General features: G+C 48.6%; 1 protein-coding gene across 1 annotated transcript in view; it reads right to left on the bottom strand.

Annotated features, from left to right (window-relative positions):
- Positions 1–898: 898 nt before the first annotated feature.
- PLB1 (phospholipase B1) overlaps positions 899–26,314 on the bottom strand; it is a 135,567-nt gene continuing 110,151 nt past the window's right edge. The window contains exons 45-58 of the mRNA XM_011370761.2: positions 24,236–24,296; positions 23,623–23,681; positions 21,891–21,958; positions 21,582–21,625; positions 21,264–21,363; positions 15,012–15,063; positions 13,940–14,020; positions 12,494–12,559; positions 11,836–11,930; positions 10,537–10,618; positions 9,450–9,554; positions 8,862–8,957; positions 2,874–2,948; positions 899–1,290 (exon numbers count right to left, since the gene is read on the bottom strand). Of these exons, the coding sequence (XP_011369063.1) occupies positions 1,087–1,290; positions 2,874–2,948; positions 8,862–8,957; positions 9,450–9,554; positions 10,537–10,618; positions 11,836–11,930; positions 12,494–12,559; positions 13,940–14,020; positions 15,012–15,063; positions 21,264–21,363; positions 21,582–21,625; positions 21,891–21,958; positions 23,623–23,681; positions 24,236–24,296 (1,188 nt within the window). The 3' untranslated portion in view covers positions 899–1,086. The remainder of the gene's footprint in view (positions 1,291–2,873; positions 2,949–8,861; positions 8,958–9,449; positions 9,555–10,536; positions 10,619–11,835; positions 11,931–12,493; positions 12,560–13,939; positions 14,021–15,011; positions 15,064–21,263; positions 21,364–21,581; positions 21,626–21,890; positions 21,959–23,622; positions 23,682–24,235; positions 24,297–26,314) is intronic.

Below are 26,314 nucleotides of genomic sequence, written 5' to 3'. Positions count from 1 at the left end.
AGAAACTGAAGATGTTGATGATTATTTTTTGTTGTTGTTGTTTTTTATTGAGGTAAAATTCGCATGACATACAATTAGCCATTTTAAAGTGAATAAGTCAGTGGCATTTAGTGCATTCACGATGTTGTGAAATTACCACTTCTATTTTCAAAACTTTTTCATCATCCCTCCCTTGGTTTTCGTGCAGAATAAAAGAGATAATGTGTGTAAGACATTCATTCAGCTCAGGGCCTTGCCCCTAGTAGGGGCTAAATGAATGCAGCCTGTATTATCAGACTCTCTCCAGTTCTCTCTCTCACCAACGTGTGATGTAGGAAGAGAAAGTCTTTCTTAAATTTAGCACCTTGAGAAAATCAGGTTGAGGATAATATGTGAAATGTTCACATCCCAATCCTTTTTTTTTTTTTTTTTTTTTTTAAACAGCATTTCAAAATGCTCTCTCCCAGGAAATTTTCCCAATGAACTCCTCCTAGTCTTGAAATCAGACACATTTACTCACCAAAGCCTTGGTGAATCACACACAGTCACCAAGCTTTTCTTTTGAAGGAGTTATCTTCTTGGCCAGGCTGTGACATGCACAGCTTGGAGGTACAACACTCTACATTGTGCAGGGTATAAAACAGGTGCACAACAGGTATGTGTTGGATTGTATTGGACGGTGGCCAGCCAGCTCTAAAATTCCAGCTACCACCTGGTGACCCATGTTTTCCCCACCTTTGAAATAGTGAGTTTGGTTTCTCTAGGATATGCTTCTCCAGTACTGAGCTGGAGCCTTACAGGGACCAGTTCTGGGCCATGGTCGGCTACCAATTAGGCAGCTCTGGCTGACAGGACACAAAAGGCTCCAGCCCTCACACTTACGCCACACAACAGATGGAAGGCGAGAGCTTTAAGCAGGTTAACCACAAAACAGGACAGCTTTGGCCTTTATTTAAATTTGCCAGTTCCAGGAATGTAGGCTCCATGCCCCAAGAAGTCATGATTGTCCCTTCGGCTCCCTACATCACCAAATGTTAAAGCAAATGCTGTCTGCTGAAGAGTGTGGCTGGGGAATTTAGGGTGCATGCCTACACATGGCTGGCGGGCCTACAAGTTCATAGTGTTCAGGCTTACTGGAAGATTTCCCTCCAACCCACCTCTTACGGCCCTCAACACCATCATGAAGCCGATGCCCACTGCAATGCCACCTCCTGCTGCCACTGGCACAGCCCAGGACAGCACCCTGGGGCTTGCTTCAGCCTGATCTGGGAGGAGCCGACTGTTCCTCAGGGTGTAGAGGTAAGGGCTCTCCTGTGGAGGACAGGATCAGGGGTTAAGGGCCTCTGAAAACCATCTACCTGCCTACCTTAGGCTCACTAAGTCTCTGTCCCAGAGATGCTACAATCACCTTGCACACGCCTATCACAGCTGATCTGTTTGTTAAGTTCTCTCATCTACACTGTGCCCCACTCTTCTGAAGGAGGAAGGGGAGCCGAAGTGGTCACCACCCAGCTCTGACCTCCTTGTGGTGTCTCACCAGCATCTCCTTTCCTGTCAGACTGAGTTTGAAAGATTGGGAACTGACAGGTGACCAATGGAAGAGTCCTGGGAAGCTGGCAGAGTCCCCACCTCTGTTTCCTCTAGGCCACCACTGGACAGTTCCCCTCACCCTCCCATCCGGGAGTGCCTGGGGAGCAGAGAAGGTCAGCGTGGAAGAACAACTGGTTTGGCTGGTTTTGTAGTAGATCTGAGAACTGAAAGTGAGAAGGGCTGAGGGAGGAGGTGCTGGTCCTGCCTGCTGGATTCTTTTCTCCCTCTCTCTGATCATGAATTCAGTGCCCACCTTACGGGGGGGGGGGGGGCCCTGTCGCTGGGAATTGTCAGAGTACCTGAGGGTTAAGATGTGACCTCTCTCATTGTCCAGTCAGGAGATAAGACATGTTGAGAAACAATCACATCACAAAGGAGCTCGTCTTGTCTTATGAGAGGTATAAGCAGGAAAGAGAGACCAAGGCAGGTGTGTGTCTGGGGCAGGATGGGTAGGGTGAGATAAGGTGAAACCGTAGCCCAGAGAGGGCCACATCTGGAACTTGAAGGATGTGAAAATTTTTCATAGATAGTGATGAGGGATGAACCTCCAGAAGGAGCAGATGGGAGGAAAGCACAGTCACGGGCAATCGTGGGGTTCGTCTGGGAAGAGGCTCCATTTTCCAGGAGCAGAGTGTGTCTAAGGTGACTGAAGAAGGTGCCCCGCATCTGGATTCTCTTCAATGGGTAGTGGGACCAGGGAAGGGTTTCGAGCAGTCTCGACAGGACCGGAGTTACTTCCGGGTAGGTTGTTCCATGTTCGCAGCGATTATGGGATGGATGGAGAAGGGAGAGAGGAGAGCTAGGGGGCAAGTTGGGGACTTTGTCAGTGGTCCGAGTAAGGGCAATAAAGTCTTAGAAAATGGCAGTGGTGGAAAGAGAGAAAGAAGGCTGCAGGCTCCCAGAACAGACACGGCGTCTTATTTCCCTTTCCCTGCCATGCCCCCACTCCCATGGGAGAGTTCCTTCGCCATGTTTAAGACAGAGAATGACTCAGACCCCTCAGGGGCAGAGCGTGACTCAAGGTCTGGCCAGCGCTGCCTGCCTCCCCTGAGTGCCTCTTCCCTCTTCAGTCCGCACTGTGCTTTCTCCTTCCCCCCACTCGTGGCTGCCCACACTCCGTGGAGCAAAGTGTCGAGGGCAGTGAGGAGTGCTGAGATCTGAGAATGGTGGCAGTGAGTGAGGGTACATGATGACAAAGCCTTCCAGGGGACTTTCATGTCTCCAGGTGCTATATCACACGACTCCCTCACCCCTCTCACCCCCCGACATCTGTTCCACACTGGACAGGCAGGACCTTTACTCACAGGAGAGGGGCACTTGAGTTTGGTTCGGCTGTAGGTGAAGTTGTAGAAGGTTGTTTTATTGCCCACTGGTTCCAGCTGAAGAGAGAAAAAGGAAACCTGATTCCCTCTGAAGTAGGGGAGACCACCCTATTGGTGGGGGCGGGGGGTGGGGCAGGGAGTATCTCATCCGATTCCCTCCCTTTGCAAGGCTGAAAACAGAGAGCGAGCAGGATCCATAGCAGACACCAGCAGCCCCGGGGCTGGAGCTGGACCTGACTCACACGCACAGAGTGACAGGTCAGAATCCTTCAGAGTTGGGTGGGCCCCTGCGTCTTGGACACTGAGACCCAGGAGAGATTGACCAGTCCAGGGGCCACAGTGAGTGGGATGGGCAGGGCCTGGAATCTCCCTCTCCTGCTTCCCCTGTGGGTGGCTCTCATCGCAGACACTGCATCCTCAATTTTATAAAATGGTGATGATCACATTTACCAACTTCTTGAAGTGTGTGGGCCTAGTCATTTCAGGAAAACTTTGAAAATGTATTGGTCGTCATGACATCGTTGCTACTGTCGGCTCCTCAGGCTTACGGAGTTGGCATTTTCTCACTGGCGCACCTTTGTATGCTTTCCCCATAGGTGAAAAAGTTTACTTGAAATATTCCTGGGAGCAACTGTGGTTCGGAGAGGTTCTACTTAGTACTTTTGATCTTGGGACTCTCTGTGAATGAGCCGGAAACGGCTGTACCCCCTCCTCCCAGCATCCTTAGCCAGTGGCCTGCCCCCTGACATGTGGCCAGCTTCGAGAAGGATGAACACCTGGCATTCTCACCTATTCTGATTCTGACCTGAACATCTGGCCTCTACCATTTTAAAATCTACGTTCCTGTCTGTCCCTGACCTCGCCGGCTCCTGATCCATAGGTACTGCCTATGAGGTAAGTGAAAAGTATGCTGTGCCAGCCAATGACCACACCTGGCCCATGGTTTTGCTTTTTGCTGTCTTAAAGAATTTTACATCTGTTCCTTAGTAACGCAATTAGGAAGGACTGCTCTAGCCCTGGGAGAGACCATGGTGACTGGACAGAATACAGTGTGCACATCAGCTGGGGTCCTGGCTCTGTGTGGTGCTAGGCAGGCTCCTGAACTGTTCCCAAGGTGAGGGGCGGGGCATTCAACCTTGTCCTGACAACTCCACATGGGCTGGTTGTGATCCTCAAGTGAGAAGATGACATGTGAGCAGGAGGCAGCTTACATATACGATAGTATTATTTCTACTTAGTGCCACCATAACAGAACCACCGCGTGACAGATGGATGCTGACGGTCAGGTTGGCCGATTCCCAGTGATATTCCAGGAACCCAGCAACTAACTGGTGCAGAGGAAGGTAATGACCACATGGGTTTGACGATCGCCGTGAGTTTCTCCCTGTCTCAGTTGGAGCACAACCCATCCCCCATCCTTTAACCGTCCTCCCCTCGGTCACATCCCCTCGAGCTGCCTTCGCCATTGCTCCTTATAACTCTTAGAAGAGTCGTTTGTAGTCACTGGCTGTACTTCCCAATCTCCTTTTCTCCACTGCCCATTCTAATCTGTCTTCGGTCCCCATCACTGGCGCTCTGGTCAAGGTCACCAGTGGCCTCCATATTGCCAGATCCAATGGTCACTTTTTTTTTTTTTTGTCTTTATCTTACTTGACTTTCCAGTAGCGTTTGTCAAAGTTGATGCCTCCCTTTCAAAATACTCACTTCCCGTCTCCCCACTCTCTCCACCTCTGTTGCTGGCGTCGAAAGTTGGAATGATTGTCCTGGGGCTTGGTACTTGGTCTGACACTCCTTTGCACCTATTCCTTCTTTAGGAGCTCTCAGTTAGTTCCATGGTTTTGAATACTGCCTCTATTTTAATGACCCTCAGATCTTTTTCTAAATCTCCATTCATGACCGACTCTCTGAGCCCTAGACTCCTACATTTCAGAGCTTACCTCATAACCCTAGGTGGCGATCTGGAAGGCAGCTCACACTTACCACTTTCAAAATCGAACTTTGATTTTCTCACCTAAGTCTAATTCTCTCTACCACTTCGACCATCCACTAAATTTCCCCAACCCCAAACTGTAGAGTCAGCCTTTACTCCTCTTTTACCTCATCGGTCACTCAGTCCAAAACAAATCCCAAATCTGACCACTCCCCTCCTCCTCCATGCCATCGCCCTGGTCCCAGCCACATTCATCTCTTGCCTGGACTCCAGCAGCCTCCTAATGGTCTTTTCAATTCCATTCTTGATTCCTTTCAGTCCATCTCTACACAGCAGCCAGAGGGTAAACCAGACTGTATGGCTCCCCTGTCGAAAGCCATCCAAGGACGAGGCCCTGATCATTTCCCCCCAGTCACATTGGCCTTTATGTTCCTCAGACACTTCTAGTTCATTCCTGACTCTGGGCTTGCACAGGTCCTATTTCCTCTGCCTGGAACACTCTGGCCCAGACCTCTGCATGCCTGGCAGCCTCTCCCAGTTCACACGTCACTTCTTTGGTGAGGCTTCCTTCTCCCTTATCGTCACTCTGTCACATCACCCTGCTTTATTCTTTTTAAGCCCTGAATGAAATTACCTTGTTGGTGTGTTTCTTTTTCTCACTAGACTGTAAGCTTTATGAGAACAGGGACATTCTCCTTCACTGCTGTGCCACACCCTTCCACCCCCCAGCACCTGGATTAGTACTCATCACATAGCGATACTCAATATATAGTTGCTTAGTGAGTGGATGGATGAACTGGAGTCACAGAGACCTAAGGGGAGCAGCTCAGAGGGAGATGGCCTGGGGGCGGCCCCAGGAAGTGGGGTTATTTTTCCTAGAACCCATCTTTCCTAAGCCAGACACACCAATAAAGTGCCAAATGACAGGACAGGGTGCAAAGGGGTTGAGTGGGCCTCTTGACTACTCTGGGGATTCAGAGAAGGCTTCCTGTAGGAGTTGGCACTGGAGCTGAGGTGAGGAAAGGCTAGCCAGGAGCAGGTTGGGAGGGCAGTCCAAGATAAGAGGGTGAGTGAGAGCAGACATAGGCAGAGACAGCATGGGTTGCCAAGTACAAATTAGATTGCCAAGTACAAATCAGAGGATGGCAGAATGGCTGCTGGACAGGTTGATTGGGGCCCAATCCCAGAAGGCCTGGTGTGCTAAGGGGCCTGGCCTTTCTGCTTCTGGGAGAAGCAGGCCTTAGAAGTTTGAAAGCAGGGTGTGACTTGGTCAGATTTTCATTCCTGCAGACTACTGTGGTTGCCCTGTGGTGAATTAATCTCAGGCAATGGTTTGCAAACCCTGCACGGTAATGTCACCTGGGAAGCTTTTAAAACATACTGAACCCAGGTGCCACCCCAGACTAAGTCAGCCTTTCTGGGAATGAGGCCCAGGTACTGGTGCTTTATTTTTAAGTAAAATTTTAACTGAAGCTAGCACATATAGAAACAAGTACAAATCATAAGTGAGATGATAAATTGTGATAAAATTAACATACCCACGTAACCAGCATCCAGATCAAGGAACAGAACATTACTAGCACTCAGAACCCCCTGCCACCCTCATTCAGTATAATTCACCCCCCAATAAGACCATACATTAATTTGCTTGTTTTTGAAATTTGTATATGTTGCTGCATGTTGTTGAAGTTTGTTTAGTCTCGTTGTAAGGTATTCCATTCTCCTGTTGGTGGACATTTGGGGATTACAAATAGCACCGCTCTGAAACTTCTTGTATGTATCTTTTGGTGAACGTGTGTGCTATTTTCTGACGGGGGTATATGCAGGAATGGAATTGTTGAGTCACAGAAAATATGTATGTTTAGCTTCAGTAGATATGTAAGGTTTTTCCAAAGTGGTTATAGGCATGAATTATTTTTAAAGTGTCAAGATGATTCTACGCAGCCAGAGTTGAGAATTGCTGTTTAAGGGCTGTAAACCCAGAGACAGGGACATCAATCAGGAGGCTAGGCTGACACCCAGTACCTTGGGAAATACAAATATTAGATGAAAATGGGATTTGCACAGGAGGGAGCAGCCAGCAGTGGAGGAATAGGCATCAGAAAAAAGAGGAAAAACTCTAAGAAGACAAAAGAAGAAAAAGGAAGAGAAAAGAATTTCCTGGTACTCCTGATGTTTTTGTGCTTTGCAAAAGTCTCTGGAGGGGTCTTCGGCCATGCCACCCTAAACAAGCCTGATCCCGTCTGATCTCGGAAGCTAGGCAGGGTCCGGCCTGGTTATTGCTTGCATGAGAGACCGCCTAGGAAGACCAGGTGTTGTAGGTGTAAAAAATAAATAAAAACAAGGTCTTTGCAATCTGTGAGGTCAACCAAGGGTTGCCTCGCCTAAAAAAAAAAAAAAGTCTCTGGAGGTGGCTTACACTGTTAAGAGAGGAGGGGTAGGAGATGAAAATTTTCAAGTGTGTTTGTTGCCACAGCAGGGGACCCTGGGAGCGTCAGCCAAAGCCTGCAGACACTATGTCATGGGACTCTAATTATGAGACATGAATTCACCAGTTATATATGTGCTTATCTGGTTGGGAGTGGGAAGGCCAGGTAGTGCTGTGTCCATGACACTAGGCGATTAGACTTGGGTTCTAATCCCTGCTCTGCCACTAACTGGCTGTGGCACCCCGGGCAAATTGCTTCCTGTCTCTGCGTTTTTGTTACAGAGCATTCTGGCTAGATGACTTCTAAGACATTTTCTAGTTCTAGTGGCCTATTATGTCACTCTAGGGGTGAAATTCCAGTAAGATGATGATCTCAAAAGTTGGCATGATGCAATAGCTTTATATTTGAGATCTTGGGGGATAAATGGGACCATGCATAGATAGATACACATTCGTTATGGGTGGAGTGGATTTTAAAAGGAATCAAATCACATGACTCAGCCACTGACGGACAAACTGGACTTTAAAACAAATCTGCAAAAGAAACGAATTATATTGTGCCAACTTGGATTAAAAAAATTACTGTGGAGGTTGGGTGGGAGGGAATGTAGATGTTTTGATTGAAATTCAGAGTCCTGGGCTGACAGTATGAGGAAAGATTTAGGAGTAGGCAGAATGCGATGTCAACAGGAAGAAAACACCAGGAAAACAAAAGTAGAGAAAGGATGAGTCTGCAATGAGGTAGGCCAAGGATAAAACCCATTTGTATGCTGTTCTGAGGAAAGGTTGCTAGAGAGTAGGTGTAGCTAAGGAGAAAAATCAATATTGTGACCTATCGGGTGAGTTGACAGGTGTGGGAATATTTGCACAGTGGTGCTTGGCAGAGACACAGCAGGCCTGAACTTGCTGCAAAAGGAGCGGGAGTGTCGATTGTTTAGTCACCGTGGGAGAAATGAAGGAACATGTAGGTTGGGGTGGGGATTGGGTTCCCACCGAGCCTAGATCAAAGGAAGCCAGTGGGTTGGAAAGGCATTTCATTTGCTCTGCTCAAGAGGATACAGTCAGGCTCTGTACAAACGTAGCTGATCGATCAGGCATAAAGGGCAGAGGCAAGGCCAGGTGTCGCTGTGGCCCCTGGGCTGTACGTTCTTTGCATAAGGTCCCCTTCGCCAGCTTAAAGGACAAGAATAGGTGGCAGGCTAGGTGGCTCTTTTCTCTTTGCCGTTTAAAGAAGTGATGTTGGGAATGTGCTGAGACTGGAGGAATGGGGCTGACATTTGTTGAATGTTACTGTGCTGGGTGCTCGGTCCTACATGATCTCAAATTTCTGAGATCTGTGTCGTTTTCATTGTTTTTACAGATGGCCAGAGAAGAGAGAGAGCTCATTTGCCCAGGGTCACACGGTAAGGGATTGAAGCTGTTATTTTTATCCAGTCTATCTGATTACAAAGTTATCCCCCATAGCACTGGGGTATTACCAAAAGATTCAGATCTGTCGGGACGAATAAGGTGTGTGGCCCTGCTGAGCTTTGGGGAGAAAGGAGCTTTGTCAGCCAGTAGGTTTTCATTGTGGGAAACAGTCGACATCCTAGGATTGCCCCCAGGCACTCACCATGTTGTTCCAGAGTGCGATGGCCATCTCGGCATGACCACGTTCTGAGAAATGGAAACAGTCCTCGGAGAAGAAGGTGTGGTCAGCGTCCCCTCTCTGTGACCGAAGGCAAGGGGATTATCTTCCTGGGACAAGGGCACTGCTACCTGCCTCCCGCCCACCCGCCACCCTGAGCATTTCTCCTCCCATCCTTTCGACTCTGCTGGCTTAGATAGCGATAGAGAAATTTTACAATTTTTGAATTTTTTTAAACACACATGAATTCTAGCCGCCCTCAGTCCATCCCTTTTCCTTCAGCATCCCCGCCCTAATAGTTGAAAAAGAATATCATTTTGTAGGAAGCTTTCCATTCTATCCCGATCCGGCAAATAGCAGGGCCATGCCCAGGGAGCTTGGTCAATGTTTATTTTCTCTTTCCAAGTACATCTAGGTTCTAATCACACTCCGAGAAAAGAGCGGCGGGGAAGAGGAAAAGCAGAAAAAGCAAGCCTTCCTGAAGAGACAGGGTCAGAAAACTGCCCACATAGAGAAGGAAGGGCCTAAGGTACGGCTCTGCACATGTGCCTCCCAGAAATGCCTGCCGCTTACCTCGTTCAGGGGGACAAGAGTGTTTTGGAAGAAAGGCTGCACGACCACTGTGAAGTCCTTGCGCTGCAGGTACTGGTGCCAGTAGGAGTACCTGGAGATGTCACTCTGAGACCGGGGAGAGAGGCGGTTCAACCCTCCTGGTAAAACTAGACAGACAGGTTCTAGTCTTGCTGCTTTGGGTTGGTAGCGATGGGGGCCAACCCACCCTAGAGAAGAGTGACTTAAAGGGGCTGCTCTAGTGTGCATGCACCCATGCAGGAGCACCACCCACTTCCACTCCAAAGTGTCTGTAAGGCCGGGTCTGAGCTGTTGACCAGACTGCTTGGGCCAAAGGCCTCCCCTGTTCTCATTGCATGGAGAGGTGAATTAGGAGACGGTTCTAATTCAGTTCAGCTCCAACTCAAAGGGGGAACATTTCAACATCAGCTCCTCAAATGCCCGTGATCTTGAGGGATGAGCATTCATAGTCTTTGGCCTTCTTAAGTGCCAGTATGTGGACTCTAAAAGGGATAGACTAGATGAGCTTATCCCCAAGGAGCTTAATATCCATCTGGGAAAATAAGATGTAAAAAAACACATGTGAACCATGGAGGGCTTTAGGGTCAGTGAGGGGCAGACTCAAGTTCATGGGGGGAGACAGCTGAGGGTGAAGTTTGGTCAGGGGAAGTGGCTTAGAAGAGGTAAGAAGACATATCTCGTTCATGAGATGAATAATTTGCAGAAAGGGTCAGGGTGTGCATGTCACGGGAGGGGACAGTAAGTAGGGTTGGGCTAAGCCTTATGTTCTTAAAGAGGGAGAGGGGCCAACAGGCAGCGAACATCATCCCTCCCTCCACTGGGTGGGGGACTAGGCCCTCTACTCTGGGAGCTGAGTGCTTTTGACCTGAGGCTGAGGCTTTCCCAGCTTCCCTTCCGAGACTTCTCACTCCCCTCCGCATCCTTGGTGCTCAATTTGCCCAGATAAATATTTCAGGGGCTGTGATCTGCCTTTAGGGAGTAGCCTTGCTCTCAGAAGATCCCTTGACTCTGGAATAACGGGGCCCCCCACTTGGGGCAGTAAGTGGGGCGACTGTGGCGGCAGGTTCACCTGGAAGTTCCAGTTCACTTTCTTCAGTTCTTGAATCTCAAGAGAGTTCTCCTGGGAACGTGTGAGGCAAGTGCAGTTGTTCCTGTGAGACAAAGTGTCCTATGAAAAAGCTCACTGGGGGCAGCCTGTCTCTGCAGCCTTGGGGAGGCTGACTCCCACACAGAGGAAGCTGCTACCCACAAGGGCCTGGACCCTGTGCTGCCTCCCGTGGGAAGGTGGTGAGACACAGGTCCCCCCTAATGGTCTTGCTGACTTGTGGAGAAACTCAGGGTCACGAGATCCAGGAGGTGCTTGCTGAGAGAGAAAGTGGAAAAGTTGGCTCTCGACGCCTGAGTCTCCTTGTGGACAGGCTGCCAATTCCCCGTGCTGCCTGCCTGCTCCGTCCCAAGCCTGTGGCTCCTGTGGTTACTCCAGGGACTGACCAGGTAGGGATGGGGCTGGAGTTGGGGGAAGACCGCCAAGGGTCAACCAGCTTGAGATGCCCTGACAAGGTGGAATGCAAGGCCAGCAGATCCTGGAGGAGCTTGTCATACCCCCAGCCAATGGCCGATCCACTCAGGTTCCTAGCAAGAATGGAAGCCAGCTGGTAACTTTCCCAGTAAGTCCATTTGACTCTGGATAGATCCCCTCAACCCCCTACAGAATCTCCTCCCCCATAGCAAAACTGAGTGACCTTCTGGCCTTAGAAGATGGCAACTTCCTGCCAGGGTTGTAGCTGAGCTTTAAATAAATTACCTTAGCTCCAAGCCTGGCTTTCGAGGGCAGTCTCATTACAGATATTATAAAAGCCACTCTTTCCTTAGTGCCTGTCCCACGGGGACAGGATTTTATATGCATTTCTCTAGAACTCACGTCTACTTTGCAAGGAGATGTTCCAGGTGAGGTGTACAAGGCCCAGAGAGGTTTATGCAGTTTGTGCAAGGTCCCACAGCTCCTAAATGGCAGAGCCAGGATTTGAGGCCAGATACATCTGTCTTGAAAGCTCATTGTCCTGTGCTGCCTCCCAAATATGGGACAACTCACTTGAGTTGGAGTTTGGAATCAATGACAATGTCAGGGGGCCTTAAGAATCATTTAGTCTGTCTGTCTCACTTTATAGAAAAGCCAACTGGGGTCCAGAGAAACGACATGGCTTGCATAGAGTGGGCATTCAGAAACGCAGAGGCCTTTAGAAATGGTTTTCCAATCCCCTGGCTAAATGCCGATGTTGCCCTCTGCACAGGACTGTCACCTTGTTGGCGTCTGTGAGCCCTGCTCTCCCCAGGTGCCCTAACCCTGGGACCATGATTATGTACTTACCCAGCTGCCAGCGGCATGCTACATTTCCCGCCTTGGCCCTGGTGCAGGCTAGTCAGCTCCATGACCACCACCATGTTGATGAAAGCTCTCGGAAGCTGTGGGGAGCAGAGGGGTGGGCTTCATTAGTCCCCAGGGAGTTGTGGGAGGGCCACTAGTTACTGCTGGAAGGAGCTGAGGGGATCATCTACAACTCAACCTCCCCCTCCCACATTCTCCTAATAAACTGAGGCCCAGAACGGGGCAGAACTGTATTATCTCACTGACACTTCTTTATCGGGCTCACTTTCTAGATTGGGAAACTGAGACACAAGTCACTCGCTTGGCGTCACATCGCTAGTAAGCTGCAGTGCTTCGCTACAAATACGCCAGCCGGCTCTAGAGGCCAAACAGTCAGATTCAGTAAGAATTCAGTAAGAATTTCGCCGCTAAAACAGTCAGATTCAGTAAGAATTTTCCCCTCAGAGGAGCTTGGCAGCGTGCTGCCCCCGCCCCCCACCCCTTCCCATCCTGGTGCTGCTCCCTGTGGGGATCTGCTCAGTGTGTATCTCCCTGAACACAACTTGCCTAGATGCACCCTGAGAGCAGCACAGGGACGGAGCAGACAGGCAAGTTGCTGGCAGGAGATGGGACCCAGGCTTGTGCCTCTGCTCTTTCCTACCTCCTTGTAGAGGATGTCCAGGGCCTGTTGGATGTGCTGAACATACTCCCCAGCTAAGTGGGCCTCCTGTGAAGGGAGAAAGCAAGTGGTCTGATGCCCAGCCTGTGTAGCTTTTGAAGAGTCTCTTGTAAGAAGTCATCCCTTGACCCCTGCTAGACATCCAAAACCCCCACCCTGCTCCATATCTCCAACCCAGAGGCAGACCCTGGCAGTGCTGGTCTGGTGTCTGCCACTTTTCTAGTCCCATCTGCCACTAGCCTCAACCTTCTCCAATCACAGCGGGACCTCTGATGGACGTGCTCTCGTTCTTCTGGGCTTTGGCCATGCTGACCCCACTGCCTCCCGCTAACTCCTACTATCCCCGTGTGACTCAGCTCGAGGGTCTCCTCCTCTGACCCATCTCCCAAATGGAGGCTGATTTAGCCCCTTCCTGCTTAGTCCTGAGTGGTGGCCCTCAGATCCTTTTCACAAAAATGCTCTCAGGAATATAAACTGTTCCCACAGGGACTGGTATTCTGGGGCTTGTAGAGGCACTGGCCACAGGTGGCTCTGGGTTCACGTCTGGCTTCCTGGACTCAGCTGAGTCTAGGACACACACGATGACATTTAAACTCTCATGGGGCTGGTTTGCTTCTGCCTCTCGAGTCTGGACAGTTAAGGGGGAGAATAGACGGGAAATGGCCTGGAAGCGTGAATTCCCATGTCGGGGGAGGAATGCTCATTTGTCCCTCCGTGGTCATCTCTGAGCCACAGGGAATGATCAATGCTTCTCCCCCACCGCCTGTGACCGCCAAACATTCTGCCATGACCCCTGAGTTATGGCAGCTGCCTTTTTCTGGCCAAATAAAATACAGGATGTCCTCAGCTTAGAACAAGATGTGTTCCAAAAGTTATAACTTCCAAAAGTTTGTAAGTCTGGACATAGTTCCCCACAGAAAGAACGTTAGAAACGAGGTTGGGCTCCCAGGCCAGTGGCGAGGGCTGATGAACTTGCGATGTCCCTGAAAGGCAGCAAGCCACCCCACTGCGACGGGTTCAGTTTTCTCCAACCCCGTTTATGACCTTGTTTCAGCCTCCCTCTGCACCCCACCCCCCAAAAAAAAATACACCAAGAAACAGGGCAGGGACTGCAAGCAGGGGTGGGTGGGGTGTATGAGTTGCCCACTGGATACCAGAGAACACTATTTGTGTGCATTTGAGAGGCCTCCCCATCCATCGGCAAGTGCCTGAAGAGTGGGTATGTCTAGATGCTTTTGGAATTGGGGAACCAAAGCCTCTGCTCTCCAAGGGACGCCTCAGCAGTGGGGAAGGCCAGACCTCATGAGGCATGTGTGAGCCAGGGGCTGCCTGGGAGAGCATGAGGGAGCTCGGGGCCCTGGCCACGGATAACGACACTAGTCAGCAGCTCCGTCATCAGGTTCCCAATGGGACTGGTCAGGGGCCTACCGGGTTCTCGCAGTAATGACACAAGTCGTTCCTCCCAATGAAGAGTGTGATCAGCTTCCAGTCTTTCTCCAGGTTGATTTCCTGAGGGGATGGAAGATCCTGAGTTTAGGGTCTGGTGGGGGGCACATGCAGGTGGTGCTCACCAGGCTAGACAGCCCGCCAAGTGCCTTTCACCCTCTATCACGATGGAGAGGCAATGCCAAGTGGAGCCTCCCTCACCTTGGCGCTGGGGCAGGAAGATCGGGTTGCGGGGGGAGCGGGGAGCAGAGAGGAGAGTGTGTGCGTGTGCGTGTGTGCATGTGCATGTGCGTGTGTGTCTGCTCACACAGTGCAGAGGACTATTTTCCCTTTGAAAACCTCTTCAGAAGGCTGCAGTCCCAGGTGAAGTAGGGCACATTAACACACCGCTGAAATGTGATCTGAAGGCCTTCAAAGGAGCTGAGGGCAAAAGATGCAGCTAGAAGCGAAAGCCCAGAGCTGCCTCTTAGGAGAGCTCTTCACATCTGGGACTGGGGCGGGAGCGGGGAGTGGGGGTGGACAGGACAGGGAGCCCGGTGTGGACCGAGAGGTAGGGTGGAGGCTGGGGGGCACTCGGGGGAGCCTGCTTTCCACTCAGCCACCACCATAATAGGAGTCCTGCCAGGAGCTGAATTCCAAGGCACAAACATAGCATTAAAAAAGGACCAGTTAGAAGATTTAGAGGGGCCGGGAGAAAGGGAAGGTCGGAAGGACTGGAATGAGAAGCCTATTTTTAGAACCCAGCATTTGCATAATAGGGCTCTGCTAAGCCAACTCTGGGGAAAGAGGGAAGCTGCCAGAGATCAACAAGTCTCTGCTCAATCTCTCCCTCCTGCAGCCGGCCCTAGGGGTGGGAGTGCCAGAGCTAGGGGTTGCGGGGGCAGCAAAGATGGTGCTTTTGTGGTCAGGCCTGCCGTCGTAGCTCATTTGGCCCCTCAAAGACAAGCCGAGAGCAGGAGCTGCAGTGGTGCAGAGGGGGCTCTTTTAGGGCTGCTGCACCCACCCCAGCTGGAAACCTGGCGCTTTTTAGGGTAGCCCAGGGTCCCATACTCACAGGGCTGCTTTTCATTCGGTCCACCAGGTCCCGGGCCTGAGCTGGCATGTCCCTAGGCAGGGGAAGAGAAGTTGGACCTTAGAGCTGGCTCAAGAGCAAGTGCTGAAGTTATAGGACTTTGGCCTGGCCAGGATGTGTTTCAAGAAAACAAACGCTTTGTAAAGTTTATTCCTTCAGAACGTATCGAAAGGCTTGATTCTCACAAAGTGTCAACCTAGTGATAAAGACCTGCCATGGACCTGGAGCCACATGGATCCAGACCCTGCCAGGGGCTAATCTGCACCCCACCATCTCTTTTTTGCAGACCCCAACCTCCTAGGCCACTTGGGATGGGATCTGCTCAACCCTCCATCACGGATGTTCTCTCATATTTCATCCAGCTCTCTCATTGCAAGCTGAGCCTGTTCACTTCTTATTTGGCTGCCTGTTTTAAAAATAACCTTTTGTATATTTGAAAAAATGTCATAGCCCTAAATTATCCCTCAGCTTTCTCCTTTCCAGGCGTCACAACTTTAATCTTTACTTCTGAGTCCTCCTATCTGTTCCTTTATTCCTTTGTATTTCTCCTCTGTAATTACTTTAGATGTCCACACTATTCTCTATCACCCTCCACGAACGATACGGGACAGGGGGTGAGGGGGAACAGAAACAGACAGGATTAGTTCTTTTATCTCCTGGATGTCAGCCATGAGTAGAGAAATGAATGCTTCTGCATGAGATCTGTATGTCTGTGGAATACTACTCAGTAATAAAAAGAAATGGATTATGAGACACTCAACAACATGGATTCATTTCAAAATAAGTGTGCTAGGTGAAAGAGTTTAGACAAGAAAGAAGAACATAGTCTGTCATTCCATTTATGTAAAATTCTAAAAAATTAAGATCCATAGTGACAGAAAGCAGGTCCGAGGTTGCCTGGAGGGGGCGGGTAGAGACAGGGCAGGAGGGAGGGGAGGTGGGTGTGTTTATCACCTGACTGCAGTAATAATTTCACTGGTATATGCGTATGTAAAGCTTATCAAGTGGTATACTTTTAAGTGTACAGTGTAATGCATGTCAATTAGAGCTTTTTTAAAGATATGTATATGAGAAGCTATGTCAACAAAGGGATACTGCCAATAGAAGCTTCCTTGGAAGAAATCATAGAAGCAGTCACTGGTACAGGATGGCTGTTTTAAATCTCCGCATGCCACGATGAGCGGAGCACGTGGCCAAGCACACGTGGCACCATCCCTGCCCTTGTTTCTCGTTAACACATCCAGGTGACAGCCCACACATTATTGCTATTGATGGATACACCAGAAAGCTATCAAGAAAGCCTGTCCTGGTTAAAGGTGACCACAGAAGTGCCTATAACTTCTTAACAGTTTCAAGACAGGACTAGGGGAATTCATGGGTAATAAGTGCTAGGGGAAAACCAGGCATGCCCACTTCCTCCTCCCTTCTCAGCCATAGTCTTCCTATCCTCAGGCTCAAAGCAAATCTTACCTCCCGGGAGCCTTCTCTCTGAGCTCATTTATCCACACACCTCTTCCATTTCCTTTTCTATCCTGGTGCCAAGGGCTCTGCTCTGGGAGTTATGGGACGGGGGTTCTCCTTTTAGGTCTGCTACAAACTTGCTGTGCGAGCTTGTCCGAGTTACTGAATCCTGCTAGGGTTGGACTTTTTTTTATCTTTTAAATGAAGAGGTTGAACTAGATATTTCTGGGGTCCCTTCCAGGTCCGCATTTATATTTGGATTGCCCAGTCCACACTCTACACCTTTCTGTTGGTTATACTCCAAAGTACAAAATCATTTCAGTCTGCAGTGTTGCCATATATAACACTTTTCACCCCTAAAGTTTTTGTTTAGTCTCAACTAGACAGCAAACTCTATAGGCAGAGATTTTACCATTTGATTCTTTTGTATCTTCTTAGTAACCACCTCTGGGCTCAGCCCTTGGAAGGTATTCAATGAATTTTTGCTTATTGAACGTTGGAAGGGAAGTTAGATGTGGAATGAAACTTTGAAACTAATATCCTAATAACAGCGATTTTTTTGGGCATACATATTATATACTTTACTTTGTGTTTTCCATGATTATCTCATTTAAACCTTATAACAACCCAGAGAAGTAGGTACTATTATCTCCATTTATAGATGATGAAACTAAGACTCAGAGACGCTAAGTGACTTGCCCCAGGTCACGCAGCTGGCAAGTCTGGGAGGTTGAATCTAGACACAGATGGTCTGACCCCAGGGCCCATTATCTTAGTTGCTATGCTATGGCATTTATCTTTCTCTTAGGTTAACTCATCCTTATCCACACCATACTAAATGACAGAGTGCAAATAAAGGAGAGACAGAAAAATTCTCCAACCTTGCTTACTTTATGGCTTACTTGCCTTTCTCCTAACATGGGAGGGACACAAGATACTAACAAGAAGCTATGTGTCACTTCTTTCCCTGACACTGATTTGTTCTGGTGGAGGCACTGAGCAGCCATGAAACAGGAAAGTCAGTAAGAAAAGTGAAAGGAAAAAGGGGCTTGAATGTCAACAGACTAAGGAATCACCACCTGGTTAGTGAAGCCTGGGCTGTAGAATAATAAATGACGATAATGATGATGATGATGATAATAATAGTAATGGTAGTAATAGCAGTTAGTAATAGCTTCATTATGGCTCCATGAAGCCTAGTTTTCTGCAGAAAAAAATAAGGTTTTCCTGCTTATGACATTGAGGAACTGACATCTCTTCCTGTGTCTCAGAGCCTCAAAATGAGCACCTAGGCAGGGGAAGAGAAGTTGGACCTTAGAGCTGGCTCAAGAGCAAGTGCTGAAGTTATAGGACTTTGGCCTGGCCAGGATGTGTTTCAAGAAAACAAACGCTTTGTAAAGTTTATTCCTTCAGAACGTATCGAAAGGCTTGATTCTCACAAAGTGTCAACCTAGTGATAAAGACCTGCCATGGACCTGGAGCCACATGGATCCAGACCCTGTCAGGGGCTAATCTGCACCCCACCATCTCTTTTTTGCAGACCCCAACCTCCTAGGCCACTTGGGATGGGATCTGCTCAACCCTCCACCAGGGATGTTCTCTCGTATTTTATCCAGCTCTCTCATTGCAAGCTGAGCCTGTTCACTTCTTATTTGGCTGCCTGTTTTAAAAATAACCTTTTGTATATTTGAAAAATGTCATAGCCCTAAATTATCCCTCAGCTTTCTCCTTTCCAGGCGTCACAACTTTAATCTTTACTTCTGAGTCCTCCTATCTGTTCCTTTATTCCTTTGTATTTCTCCTCTGTAATTACTTTAGATGTCCACACTATTCTCTATCACCCTCCACGAACGATACGGGACAGGGGGTGAGGGGGAACAGAAACAGACAGGATTAGTTCTTTTATCTCCTGGATGTCAGCCATGAGTAGAGAAATGAATGCTTCTGCATGAGATCTGTATGTCTGTGGAATACTACTCAGTAATAAAAAGAAATGGATTATGAGACACTCAACAACATGGATTCATTTCAAAATAAGTGTGCTAGGTGAAAGAGTTTAGACAAGAAAGAAGAACATAGTCTGTCATTCCATTTATGTAAAATTCTAAAAAATTAAGATCCATAGTGACAGAAAGCAGGTCCGAGGTTGCCTGGAGGGGGCGGGTAGAGACAGGGCAGGAGGGAGGGGAGGTGGGTGTGTTTATCACCTGACTGCAGTAATAATTTCACTGGTATATGCGTATGTAAAGCTTATCAAGTGGTATACTTTTAAGTGTACAGTGTAATGCATGTCAATTAGAGCTTTTTTAAAGATATGTATATGAGAAGCTATGTCAACAAAGGGATACTGCCAATAGAAGCTTCCTTGGAAGAAATCATAGAAGCAGTCACTGGTACAGGATGGCTGTTTTAAATCTCCGCATGCCACGATGAGCGGAGCACGTGGCCAAGCACACGTGGCACCATCCCTGCCCTTGTTTCTCGTTAACACATCCAGGTGACAGCCCACACATTATTGCTATTGATGGATACACCAGAAAGCTATCAAGAAAGCCTGTCCTGGTTAAAGGTGACCACAGAAGTGCCTATAACTTCTTAACAGTTTCAAGACAGGACTAGGGGAATTCATGGGTAATAAGTGCTAGGGGAAAACCAGGCATGCCCACTTCCTCCTCCCTTCTCAGCCATAGTCTTCCTATCCTCAGGCTCAAAGCAAATCTTACCTCCCGGGAGCCTTCTCTCTGAGCTCATTTATCCACACACCTCTTCCATTTCCTTTTCTATCCTGGTGCCAAGGGCTCTGCTCTGGGAGTTATGGGACGGGGGTTCTCCTTTTAGGTCTGCTACAAACTTGCTGTGCGAGCTTGTCCGAGTTACTGAATCCTGCTAGGGTTGGACTTTTTTTTATCTTTTAAATGAAGAGGTTGAACTAGATATTTCTGGGGTCCCTTCCAGGTCCGCATTTATATTTGGATTGCCCAGTCCACACTCTACACCTTTCTGTTGGTTATACTCCAAAGTACAAAATCATTTCAGTCTGCAGTGTTGCCATATATAACACTTTTCACCCCTAAAGTTTTTGTTTAGTCTCAACTAGACAGCAAACTCTATAGGCAGAGATTTTACCATTTGATTCTTTTGTATCTTCTTAGTAACCACCTCTGGGCTCAGCCCTTGGAAGGTATTCAATGAATTTTTGCTTATTGAACGTTGGAAGGGAAGTTAGATGTGGAATGAAACTTTGAAACTAATATCCTAATAACAGCGATTTTTTTGGGCATACATATTATATACTTTACTTTGTGTTTTCCATGATTATCTCATTTAAACCTTATCACAACCCAGAGAAGTAGGTACTATTATCTCCATTTATAGATGATGAAACTAAGACTCAGAGACGCTAAGTGACTTGCCCCAGGTCACGCAGCTGGCAAGTCTGGGAGGTTGAATCTAGACACAGATGGTCTGACCCCAGGGCCCATTATCTTAGTTGCTATGCTATGGCATTTATCTTTCTCTTAGGTTAACTCATCCTTATCCACACCATACTAAATGACAGAGTACAAATAAAGGAGAGACAGAAAAATTCTCCAACCTTGCTTACTTTATGGCTTACTTGCCTTTCTCCTAACATGGGAGGGACACAAGATACTAACAAGAAGCTATGTGTCACTTCTTTCCCTGACACTGATTTGTTCTGGTGGAGGCACTGAGCAGCCGTGAAACAGGAAAGTCAGTAAGAAAAGTGAAAGGAAAAAGGGGCTTGAATGTCAACAGACTAAGGAATCACCACCTGGTTAGTGAAGCCTGGGCTGTAGAATAATAAATGACGATAATGATGATGATGATGATAATAATAGTAATGGTAGTAATAGCAGTTAGTAATAGCTTCATTATGGCTCCATGAAGCCCAGTTTTCTGCAGAAAAAAATAAGGTTTTCCTGCTTATGACATTGAGGAACTGACATCTCTTCCTGTGTCTCAGAGCCTCAAAATGAGCTGGGGCCCTCTTTACTACGTCTGAAAGGAATGCTCCCTGGATACACAATGAGTCAAGCCAGTGTCGTTTCCTTGGTGACCTGAGTCCAGCGATCCTGCCATAAAGCATGTACCTAGCACGCTCTGTGCAGAATATCAATGAACTCTGTCAGGCATTTCATCTTTAATTATCTGGGTTGTTGTCAACAATAGAAATCTGAGTGAAAACAAACAACTGTCATGCTGTTTCAGAGGACTCAAACATCTAACTCCCTAATGTCAAAATAACAGCTCTTTCGGCAGGGACTGGAGGTTCCAAGGAGAGGGGAGAGAGAGGAAGGGCCACCGGCCACCAGGTCACACACTGAGTTCCTGAGATGCCGAGAAGTGCCCTGAACATTTGACCTGAACCTCCGCTGGGCCGGAGATCAGCTGGAGTCAGCAGGCCAGCTCCCCAAGGGGGTGTGGCTGCTTCCTGACGACCCACCCCGAGTGTGTGCTTCCTCCTGCTGCCCTGAGGGGCAGTAACAGCACAGTGGGCAGAACGAAAGTCAATTCCATCTGGTCTGATCCTGGCTCCTTGGATAACTTTGGACCTTTCAGGAAACTTTCTAAGCCTCATGCTGGTGCTCATCTTGAAGGGTATGAGGATTACATGAGATAATCAGCATGAGAGGTCAGCTCAGGGCCAAGCACACAGAAGTGCTCCATGCATAGCAGCTACGAGTGCCCATCTGGGCGGGACTCCCAGACACCACCCTCCTGTCCTCCCCTCCTATGCCCACGGCTCCTCACCGAGCTCTGGCCCCTTCCACTGCGACATTCAGTCCTGCCGTCTCCTCCTGTGTACCGGTGGAGAACCCGAGGATGTTAGGGTTGAACTTCTTCAGAATATCTTTTAAGAGGGAGGAAGCAGACAGCACAGGTGAGAGGGAGATGGGTGTGCAGCGTTGGGGTGCAGGTTGGGGGCAGGACAGTTCTGGGTGTTTTCAGGGGTGGCTGACTTCCCTCCTTGCAGATAACTTCCTCTGCCTTTGCTCGGCGGGAAGGCCCTGGCTTCAGTGAGGGGTTGGCAGGGTCATAGTGACGGTGCTTCTCTGTGTTGCTACTTACTAGCCAGCGTGGTGTGGGTCTCTAAGGCGCCATCCCCTCCAACGCTGGGGAAGAGAAACATATTTGTCAAAATTCCCCCCAACCTGCTGCTCCACATGTTGCCATGTTTCCGAGTCAGAACCAGAGTGTCTGCCCCCGGCGCATGATTCCCATCACCGTTAGGACTAACACGAGGGTCAGGGGGCTCCTTGCAGTTCGGCACTGGGCCACGGAACCTGGCGTCGTCTCTGGAGAGGTGGCAGGGAAACACACCACACATGCTCTTTGGGGGAACATTGTCAATAGAGAATAAGTGGAGAGCATCCTCACCTCCAGGAGAGTCCCCGCCAGGATACGAGCCCATCACTGGAGTTGCCTGGGAGGGCTCCCGCCGCCGTCTGTGAAAAGCAACGAGGAGGTTGCAGACCTGGCCGGGCCCAGGTGCAGGCCACGGGCGCTGGGAGAGGCCCTACTTGCCCTGTGTAGCAGCCTGGATTTACCTTTTCTGAAGGTGGTACCCGTTTTTCTCTGAGTCATTCTGACTCCCCAGTCCTCTACACGCAGGCAGAAACCAAGTCCTGGAAGAGCTGAGATTCTCTATCCCCAGTCTCTCTAGCTCCCATTTCTTTCTCTCCTTGCCGTATTCCAAGGTGAGACTCTCCTCTCCTTGCTACGGACAACTCTCTGGCCTCCACGTCTCTTCCCTTCTCACCAGGCTGTCCACCTGCTCTTCTCAGCAAACCTCATACCTCCCGACTCTGACCTTGTGGTGGGTGTCCCTCACCCACAATGCCAAAGCCCACCCCCTTCACCAACGTTCTGACCTCACCACCCCCTGGTTTCCACTCTCCTTCCCTTGTTCACCACCCTCCTTTCCTGTCCACGTGAACCTTCAGGTCTAAGCAAATTGATCTGAAGTCTGCGAGCCTTGGACCCACCTGCTCCGGGGCCACCCCCTCCAGCCCTTTCAGGAGAGCCGAACACAGCAGTGTTCAAAATGCTCAAGTCCCTCCTGTCCAGCCCTGAACTCTTGAATTCAGTCTTTAAGACCTTTGTCGGTTTCCACTTGCTCCATAAAGCTTTCTCTAAATATAACTGTCTTAAAAAAAAAAAAATTCCTCTTTGAAACTTACCAAAATGATACGTATTCACCATAACTAGTGAAATGATAAAGATTCTCAAAATATTAATAATCTACCCTGACCTTAATAACTTTGTCCCCTGCTGCAGGGTCTCCTCGCCCCTTACCCATGAATCCTCCCCACCAGAGCTAATTAATGGTGAGGAGTCCGCTGTATATCCTTCCACAACTTTCTCCATGTTCATAGCGAAATTAAAACGCAAATGCGTTTTAAGTTGTTTGTTTTTACAGAAATGAATACCTGATTTTAAGTTGTTTGTTTTTACAGAAATGAATACCTGATTTTAAAAGTCCTGTATGTCAGACTACGTAGCTCTCTGGTGTAACTTTCTCGTTTTCCCAGCTGGACAAGTTTCTTGAGGGTTATGACTATGTCTCATACTTCTTTTCCCTCAGAACTGCGTGCCGTGTGTCTCGCACACGGTAGCTAAATAGTTGGCCGATGTGATTTAGTGAAATTGCTCTGTGTGCAGGAACTGGGCTCCTTCTGCCCCAAAGGACACATCTTTAAATGGCATGAAGGGACACTGGGCGATGTGTGGGTAAGACCCACCCACTCTATGAGTCATGTAGACAGAGACGAGGTCCCTGATAAAGGCAAGGCAGACTCGCTGAGTACCATCACACACAGGTGAAACACCTGGGGACAGTAGGGAAAGGGGGGGTGCATGGTCTCTACCTGGAGATGAAGGGGAGGTCTCATGGAAGAGGTGGTGCTTGAGTGAGACTGTGGAAGGGCAGAACTGGGCTTTCTAGATTGCCTGGTGATGTCTTGTGGCTGCCTGGCTGCGTTTCGGTGCCTGATACAGGTACATTCTCAATAGTGTCAGTTAAATGCTGAATGCAGAGCCAGTCCAGAAGAAGAGTTGATTCTGCACAGGGCTTGGCTGGTGCCCGTGCCCGGCGCAGCTCAATACTCACAGTCAGTGAGTCGCCCAGGGCGGCGACCACTTTGATGTCTGCTGGTCGGAGCTCATGGACTAGGACAGACAAGCGAAAAGATGGATGGTCAGGGGGAGGTCTTTCTTTTAAAGTATAAACTTGACTAGGAGTCTGAGATTCTGCTCTAGTCCCACAGGTCCCCATTATCCTTATTTCCATGCTAAGGCTTTAGCACATTTGCCTTTTCCATGCATTCAGAGCAACCAAGGCACTGAAAGTAATGGATGGGCTTGATGTCTATTGTCCATCCCGAGAGGAGCGCAGTTCACGCTGGAGGGGTCCATATAAGTTCCAGCCGCAGGGGTTGCACGCACAGGCAGAGAGGACCCCAATCCCTGACTTCTCTGGGAAAGGAGGCCTGAGGGGCTGCCACTGGGACTAAGTGGAGATGAGAAATGTGATTTGTGGAGAGGCCTGGGAGCTCAGCAGTGACTGTAGGCCAGCTTTCCGTGGGCTGCCCCAGATCTAGGTCTGCATTGCATGGCAATGAGTGAGTCCTGCTCAAGCCTCCAAGGCGTGTTTACAGGGTCTCCCACCACCCTGACACTTAGCAAGGCCCTTAATTGAAGGGGGAAATGATGTTTTCGCTTACCCGAGGTGGGAACACTGTTGGAAAGATTCCACTCCATACACAGGAAGTCACTGCCCCAGTTCTAAATCAACAAGAGGAAAGACACAATGCCTAACACTGATTGTGCAGCCCAAGAAGAACTAGCTAAGGAATTTTCAATAGAGGCTAGAACTATGTCACTCACTGTAGGGGATCATGTGAGGGTAAGAACTGTTAGTTATGGGTGGACTGCAAAGGAAAGGAGAGAGGAGAAAATGGAGTCTGCCTACCCCGGGCACAAAACAGACAATGTGTGGGCACACACGTACGCACTCACACAGTCTTTCTCATCTCATCTACACTCTTAAAGGAGCCAGTAGTCCTACCAAAGCAGGGGAGAAACTGTGTACTCATACTATGAGTGGTCTCCCAGAGGAACACAGACGCGGATGCCTAATAAGAGATTACAGATGGGTTTTGGTGGTGGTGTTGAACATTAAGCTAATGGACTCTAATTACAGTGCTAGGACTGAAACAATAATTAGAATATTTTTAGGAAAAGAACATGACATTTTCACAATTGCAAAGTTACTGGTTTCTGCATATCTTTTCTGTACATATGTATATTCTTTTGCACATTTAATTGAATAGCCAATCATTTCCTCATGTGTGTGTGTAAAATAATGCCGATTACCTAGATACTTTTAGTCAAATTCCCTTGTCTCTAGTATACAGAGCACCTTTTCTAGGTGCTGGAGGAGGGGATGGGGTGGGAAGCAGAGGGCACGGAAATGACCAGTACCAGCAAGTTGGGGGAGAAATAGTCTTTCCCTCAGAGTCTCAAATACCTGCACATCCCCAGGAGGGCTCAAGGGACTAGCCCAGTGCTGAGTGCACAGTAGGGCTCCACAAACAGGCGTCGACTGTTTGGGGGATGTGATTGTGGGGGATGTGATTGTCAGAAGCTTTGGAAGCTCATATCTTCTGTTTTGGTCAGATGATGATGAAGACAAGTCTTGTTAAAACACCTCTCTCTCGAGGGAGCAAAATGAAACTGCTTTTAAATATTATTTGCTTAAACTGATATAATTTAGTTTATTCCAAGGGATCACTCAATTCATCACACTGATGGATTCCTTCTTCTCTGCGGATGTTTTGTTGAAATTAAGAACATGCTTGTGTGCCGATGACCAATATTGGGGAAAATACAATTAAAAAAAAAAAGTAGCCCTGAGCGCTTTAGAATTCTGAGATAGCTGGTGAGCCAGAGACAAGCAGGTTCCATGTAGATGAACAGACACAGGTTGGAACGTGAGCATACTTGTGGTCACGGGGAAGAACCACATGCTACATCCGACGCCAGTGCACCCGAATGCCCTCGGGGTCTTGTTAAATGCAGGTTCTGATTTCCAGTAGGACCAGGATGGTGTCCGAGATTCTGCATTTCTAACAGATTCCCAGGTAATGTGGATGTTGCCTGCCTGTGGCTATTTTAAAAGGCAAGGTATTAAATAAGCAACAGCACATCCTAGGCCTGGATTTCTAACTCTTCTGACAGCAGAAGCAAAGGTACATGAGACTGCAAGGTCCAAGAGGGCAGGCCCAACCCACTCGGCTCGTCTTGTATATCCAGCACTTAGCACAGAGCCTACTCCATTTAGGCATCCAAATGAATAAGTGTTAAATAAATAAATAAATGTCTGATTGACAAGATGTAGCTGACATTTCAATTATAATGACTTTTGGTCAATGGTTTGCCTGGGACAAGCCTCCCTTGGGCTATTATGAGCCTGAGAGAATCCAGAGAGGCTGCCTAGCCATGAAGCTGTCAGGGCTGGGACTCCGGAACTTAGAATCTAATAGTTCTTTAATAATTTCCTATAGGTTAGTCTCAACACTTCAGGTGGCTCGTAAAAGGTCCTTGCTCCATCACTCCTGCTGCTCCTCAACCCACACTAATCAGATCTTTTACAAAGGTGAACCACATCATGGCACTGTCTCCTAGAATCTCCAAAGGCTTCCCACACCTCTCCACCTGAAGTCGACCTTCCCACTGAGGGATTCAGATTCTGTATGACAACCTGACAACCCCTCTGGTCTCCTCACCCCTCTCTCTACCTC

This window comes from Pteropus vampyrus, unplaced genomic scaffold (genome assembly GCF_000151845.1).
Source record: "Pteropus vampyrus isolate Shadow unplaced genomic scaffold, Pvam_2.0 Scaffold173, whole genome shotgun sequence".
Classification (NCBI taxonomy): Eukaryota; Metazoa; Chordata; class Mammalia; order Chiroptera; family Pteropodidae; genus Pteropus; species Pteropus vampyrus.
The sequence above is the reverse complement of the archived record's forward strand: the minus strand, read 5'-3'. Positions and strand labels throughout refer to the sequence as shown.